General features: G+C 37.2%; 1 protein-coding gene across 2 annotated transcripts in view; it reads left to right on the top strand.

Annotated features, from left to right (window-relative positions):
* Positions 1–7,008, top strand: part of Tbc1d32 (TBC1 domain family member 32) — a 223,553-nt gene that overhangs the window by 69,488 nt on the left and 147,057 nt on the right. For both annotated transcript variants that reach the window (XM_031348714.1, XM_031348713.1), the window contains exon 16: positions 5,889–6,090. In XM_031348714.1, the coding sequence (XP_031204574.1) occupies positions 5,889–6,090 (202 nt within the window). The remainder of the gene's footprint in view (positions 1–5,888; positions 6,091–7,008) is intronic.

Here is a 7,008-nt window from a genome sequence, read left to right on the forward strand (position 1 = left end):
CACCAACAGAATACAAGAGATAAAAGAGAGAATCTCAGGTGCAGAAGACACCATAGAAAACACTGATATACCAGTCAAAGAAAATGCAAAATGCAAAAACCTCCTAATCCTAAACATCCAGGAAATCAGGGCACAATGAGAAGACCAAACCTAAGGGTAATAGGTATGGGACAGAGTGAAGATTCTCAACTTAAAGGGCCAGTAAATATCTTCAACAAAATTACAGAAGAAAACTTCCCTAACCTAACAGAACTCCAAATAGATTGGACCAGAAAGGAAACTCCTCATGTCACATAATAATCATAGCACCCAACACATTAAATGAAGAAAGAATATTAAAAGCAGTAAGGAAAAAAGGTCAAGTAACATATAAAGGAAGACCTATCAGAATTATACCAGAGTTCTCACTGGACACTATAAAAGCCAGAATATCCTGGGCAGTTGTCATACTGACCCTAAGAGAATACAAATGCCAACCCAGGCTACTATACCCACCAAAACTTGCAATTAACATTGATGGAGAAACCAAGATATTTCATGATGAAATCAACTTTATACAATATCTTTGCACAAATCCAGTCCTACAAAAGATAATAGATGGAAAACTCCAACAAAAGGAGAGAAACTACACTCTAGAAAAAGCAAGAAAGTAATCTTTCAACAAACCCAAAAATAACATAAAAATAACATAAAAAATAACAGGTAGCAACAATTTTCCTTAACATCTCTTAACATCAATGGACTCAATTCCCCAATAAGAAGACATAGACAAACATACTGGATACATAAACAGGATCCAGCATTTTGCTGCATACAGGAAATGTACCTCAGTGACAAAGATAGACACCACATCAGAGTAAGAGGCTAGAAAACAATTTTCCAAGCAAATGGTCCCAAGAAACAAGCTGCAGTAGCCATTCTAATATTGAATAAAATCGACTTTCACCCTAAAGTTATCAAAAAAGATGAGGAAGGACACTTCATGCTCATCAAGGAAAAATCTACCAAGATGAACTCTCAATTTTCAAGATTTATGCTCCAAATGCAGGGGCTCCCACATTAATAAATGAAACTTTACTAAAGCTGAAAGCACACATTGCACCTCACATAATAATAGTGGGAGACTTTAACACTCCACTCTCATCAATGGACAGATCATGGAAACAGAAACTAAATGGATACACAGTATACTAACAAATTATAAACCAAATGGTTTAACAGATATCTCTATATAAAAAAGAATGTACCTTCTTCTCAGTATCTCATGGTACCTTCTCCAAAACTGACCATATAATTATTCACAAAATGCCTTAGCAGATACAAGAAGAATGAAATAATCCTATGCATCCTGTCAGATCACCATTGTCTAAGGCTTGTCTTCAATAACAACAAAAAACCAGAAAGCCTACATATACATTGAAGCTGAACAATGCTGTACTCAGTGATAACTTGGGTAAGGAAGAAATAAAGAAATTAAAGACTTTTTAGAATTCAATGAAAATGAAGGCACAAGAAACCCAAACTTATGGGACACAATGAAAGCAGTGCTAAGAGGAAAGCTCATAGCTCTGAGTGCCTCCAAAAAGAAACTGGAGAGAACATGCACTAGCAGCTTGTCAGCACACCGGAAAGCTCTAGAACAAAAAGAAGCAAATGCACCCAAGAAGAGTAGGTGGCAGGAAATAATCAAACTCAGGGCTGAAACCAACCAAGTAGAAACAAAAAAGAACTATACAAAGAATCAACAAAACCAGAAGCTGGTTCTTTGAGAAAATCAACCGGAAAGATAAACCCTTAGCCATACTAACCAGAGTGCACAGAGACAGTATCCAAATTAACATAATCAGAAATGAAAAAGGAGACATAACAAAAGGAACCAAGGAAATCCAAAAAAAGTCATCAGATCCTACTACAAAAGCCTATACTCAACAAAACTGGAAAATCTGGTTGAAAGAGACAATTTTCTAGACAGATAGCAGGTACTAACATTAAAACAGGATCAGATAAACCATCTAAACAGTCTCATAACCCCTAAAGAAATAGAAGCAGTCATTAATAGTCTCCCAACCAAAAAAAGCCCAGGACCAGATGGGTTTCATGGAGAATTCTATCAGACCTTTAAAGAAGACCTAATACCAATACTCCTCAAACTATTCCACAAAGTAGAAACAGAAGGCATACAACCTAATTCATTCGATGAAGACACAATTATGCTCCATTTAGGTACACAAATACCTAAATCACACAAAGACCAAACAAAGAAAGAGAACTTCAGACCAATCACCCTTATGAATATTGATGCAAAAATACTCAATATAATTCTTGCAAACTGAATCCAAGAACACATCAAAACGATCATTCACCATAATCAAGGAGGCTTCATCCCAGGGATACAGGGATGGTTCAATATATGGAAATCCTACTACATACACAAACTCAAAGGAAAAAAAAACCACATGAGCATTTCATTAGATGCTGAAAAAGCATTTGACAAAATTCAGCATCCCTTCATGTTAAAAGATCAGGAATTCAAGACCCATACCTAAACATAATAAAAACAACATACAGCAAACCAGTAGCCAACACCAAACTGAATGGAGAGAAACTTTGGAAGCTAAAATCAGGGATTAGACAAGGCTGCCCACTTTCTCCCTACCTGTTCAACATAGTACTTGGAAGTTCTAGCTAAGGCAATTAGACAACAAAAGCAGGACAAAGGGATACAAATTGGAAAGGGGGAAGTCAAAATATCACTATTTGCAGATGATATGATCATAGTTTTGTTTTTAAAGAAGGTTCTGTCACATTGACGTGAGACAAACAAGATCTAGACTGCCAGAAGTGACTTCTGATTATCATTGTGTAGTTCCCCGATTGTTTCCTAAGTAGAAAGGCTGGAGTGTTTGCAAATGCAATTAGAAAGCATCCGGCTCATTAAATTTTGTTTTTCACAGTGGAGCAATGAGCAGCTTGCTGACTGTGAAAAGGAATTAGGGGGCTAGGAAATGTCTTAGCAGGGGAACGTGCTACCTACTAAACTTGACGACCTGTGTTTAATTGCTGGGACTCACACGGCAGAACTAGAGACCTGATTCCTGCAATTGTCCTCTGATCTCCAGGTTGTCCCATGACTCTGTTATCCATGCACCCCTCCCCACCCCCTCCCTGACCCCCCCAGAATTAGCAGTATTTTTATGGACTGCTTATGCTATTGGCGTTGACATGAAGTGAAAAAAAGAGAAAGGGCAGATGAATGTTTATAGACTTCTGCCCTCTGTGGACCGGAGCGTATGAGCCATCCATTTGCTTGTATCGTTTAGACAGATTGAAAGGCAAGGAAAATGGTTAGTTTCAGGGAACAGAAGAAACGTACATGGAGAAACGTTCTCCATGGGCTATACATTGATCGTACTTAGATTTTAGTTTAGAGTTAAATAGTTGCTTTGGGCTCCAAATGTTAAACAAAATGAAGAAGAAAGAACTCACAATTTTTAAAACCTGTGAAGCAAATGAGTAAGCAAACTTAACAGGCTGGTTAGTAACAAAGTTGTGTAGAAAGAAAATAACTTCAGGTAATCTCTACATGATTGACCTGTAGCTGGGTGGACTTTAAGGGAAATAATCTTCAATGCCAGCTGCATTTGGTATGTTTAGAAGCGGTATTGATGTCATTTTGAAATTGTTATGTGTAATAGATGACTAGACAATGTCACTAAGATTTTTCAGTGTAAGATACAATATAAGATCATAAAATTAAAGAAACAAGTAAAAATCTGACTGTTCAACACATAGTGGAAATGCAATTATGAACTTACTTTTTTTCTAGAAAGATTTTTTTTTTTCAGGTCACTACCCTGGCAAAGACTTAGAAGCAATGATATTATTGACAGCAGATTCCTATGTTGTGATATCTCTGTATCTTTCTTCTTTACTCATAAGGGGATACAGGAAGCCTTGAAGAAATGACTGTTTTTAGGTCAGGGATGGGAAATATATAGAACTATCCTTACATAATTTTGGCTATAGAAAACAAGGTAGCTATTTAAAACTAGCAGGGTAGTACCAAATGTTCCTCAAGGAAGATTCTACTGTCTTAAGACATGTAACTTAAGGACCAAGAAATACTGATACAATAGAGTATAATGTTAGTAGGTCTATAAGAAACATGGATTAAAAAGATATTAAAACAATAAAAGCTGGGCAGTGGTGGCGCATGCCTTTAATCCTAGCACTTGGGAGGCAGAGGCAGGCAGATTTCTGAGTTCAAGGCCAGCCTGGTCTACAGAGTGAATGCCAGGACAGCCAGGGCTATACAGAGAAACCCTGTCTCGAAAAACCAAACAAACAAAGCAAACAAACAAACAAAAAAACCCAACCCCCCCCCAAAAACCCCAATAAAAATATAAAAATAGTAAAAAAGAAGCTCAAATGAACTGAATAATTTTTTTGATTTTGCTATGATACCAAGTATATTTATTACTTTGCAAATTGATATTAGAATATTTTTCCAACTTTTCTTTACACACTGTAATTTAACAAGCTTCCCAGGAAACATTCTTTGCAGAAGAAGTCTAGTTGCTAAATACTAACAAAATTCTTGAATCTGAAAATATTCATGAACTATTTCTTCATGAAGTCTTGGGGGTCACCACAATAATTACTAAAATCGTGAGGTGAAAAAGCCTTCTTGCTAGAAATGCCAGCGTAGTGCCATCTGCCAAGCTAACTGTTAATATCACCTAAATTGAGGCCACCAAAGAAGTGGCTTATGCAGGAGACACCCGTCACCAATGACGCTATTTACCAAGGAAGAAACAAAGAACTAAAGTTTAAGCCTCACACCTAATTATTATCCTAGAGAAAATTTGAGGAAATGGGTTGGAGGATACTGTGGGGAAACAGTTATTCAAATATAAAATGATTGAATCATTGACTCGGAGAAAAACTTCCCCGGGAGTGTAAAATCACCTGGCATGGCCTGCAGGATTCGTAGGGAGTGTAATTTAAACAGATCTGTCTAGAGGAAATGACATCCTTGAGAAGCTAAAGAGAAGTTCGGTATGGGCTGTCTAACTAAAAATTGTTATTTTATGTGGATATACTACATTTGAAAGAGAAATTTTGTCATTTGGAGATGTACAGTGCGTTATGCAAGGCAAGGAAGAAAACGGTTTGTAATGCTGCTGGGAAAGGCACCTGGAGACTCGACTGCTCTCTTACAGCTAAGGATGATTGCTTTTGGATTTTTAAAAATCTAGAAAATATGTCAGTACTGCTTCTCTCTGCTGTGAGACAGACTAGGTGATCTTGTTTCTTTCTCACCCTTAGCTGAGTGTTATTATGCAAGTTACTTCTGTAATCTGTACATATATTCTCCAATGTATAAACTCCCACTTTAAAGGATTATAGAAAAAAAAAACAATGTAAGTACATTAAAATACTTAAACAGCAGCGTTTACATTGGAAGCATCTTTTTTTGTCTCTGTTATTCTTATTTCCAGGAAGATGATCTTTGAGATAGTGTGGGCATTTTGTTGTTATTGTAACACGGAAGGTAGCAACAGCTCACTCAAACCATACGGTATTCTCAGTGTAAAGTTAAGAGCACTCATGCCTGGCCCTGGCTGCATGGCGTCCGTGCCTCTTTGAGTATATTCAGCTTTACTGTTTCTCCCCCCTGGTTGCCCTTACCAGTGTTCCACAGAAACCTTTGTCATGACTGGACATGTGTACATTAGTGAATCAAGCATACTGACTTGTTAGTGAAAGCCTATGTGATATGTGAAAGCGAACAAGCGAGTGAGCGGTGTGGAGACAGGCTCTTTTGTTAGTGCTCCGTGATATCAGGCTCAGTTGGGTTTGGAGTCACATCCATGGTCTTTTCTTAGTCCTACAGGTGCTCATATAATAGCCCAGTTTTCAAAGAAGCTTCTTGAAGAAGACATTTCTATTTTTTCTGGATCAGAGATGTTGCCTATAGTAAAAGGAGCATTTATTTCTGTGTGTCGTCAGATATATGGTACATGTGAAGGCTTACAGGCATTGCTTCCTTATGGTTTACATGAATCTATAGCAAAGGCATGGAAGAAGGTACGTGCTTCAAACGTTTATTTCCTACCGATCTTTATTTCAGTTACACATTATTGTAATACCATATTATGGACAGGGTATTTTAATGGTACATGTATCTCATTTCCTTTCCTTCCCCTTTCCTTTCTTTTTTTCCTTTTTTTCCTCCTTTCTTTCTTTCTTTCCTTCCTTCCTTCCCTCTTTTCTTTCCTTCCCTTTCTTCCCTTCTCTCTCTCTCTTCCTTTCTTCCTTCCTTCCTCCCTTTCTTCCCCCTTCCTTTTCTTCTTTCCTTCCCTCTGTTCTTGTTCTTCCTTTTCTTTCTTTCCTCTCCTTTCTCTCCCTCCCTTCCTCTCCCTCCCCCCCCCTTCTTTCTTTTTGAAACAGTCTCAATATGGGGCTCTGGTTAGAACTTAATATATAGACCAGCTGGCATTGAACTTACAGAGAGCTGCCTGCCTCTGTCCCGAGTGCTAGTATTAAAGGTGTATGCTACCATGCTAGGTTAAAATTACTTCTCTTAGCATTGTGGTAGTTGCTATTAGCTATCCATACTTCTTAACTTCACAGGGTGACTTCAGAACCTCCTTCTTAGAAGGGCTAGGTCTAAGCCTGATTACTGCAAAAGTTTGTACTCTGCTAGCAGAAGTTTGAATTTTCCTTTATTTTGTTAACTTTTATTGCATTATGATGAGAAAAGTTACATGATTTCAATTTATCTGAACTTGTTAACATTTAAAAAACATTTTAAGTAAATAGAATTAAATCACATTCTTGTTCCCTTTTGTACCCCAAGTCCTCCCAGAGACTCCCTTCAATACCTACAATATCTTTTTTTGTCACATTCCTTAAAATTTATAAAATATTATAACAATAAACATGAGTATTATAAAAGTTTTTTGATATAAAACAACAATCAATTTAACAGTCTTATGTAGATGC

Source organism: Mastomys coucha, unplaced genomic scaffold, assembly GCF_008632895.1.
Source record: "Mastomys coucha isolate ucsf_1 unplaced genomic scaffold, UCSF_Mcou_1 pScaffold3, whole genome shotgun sequence".
Taxonomy (NCBI): Eukaryota; Metazoa; Chordata; class Mammalia; order Rodentia; family Muridae; genus Mastomys; species Mastomys coucha.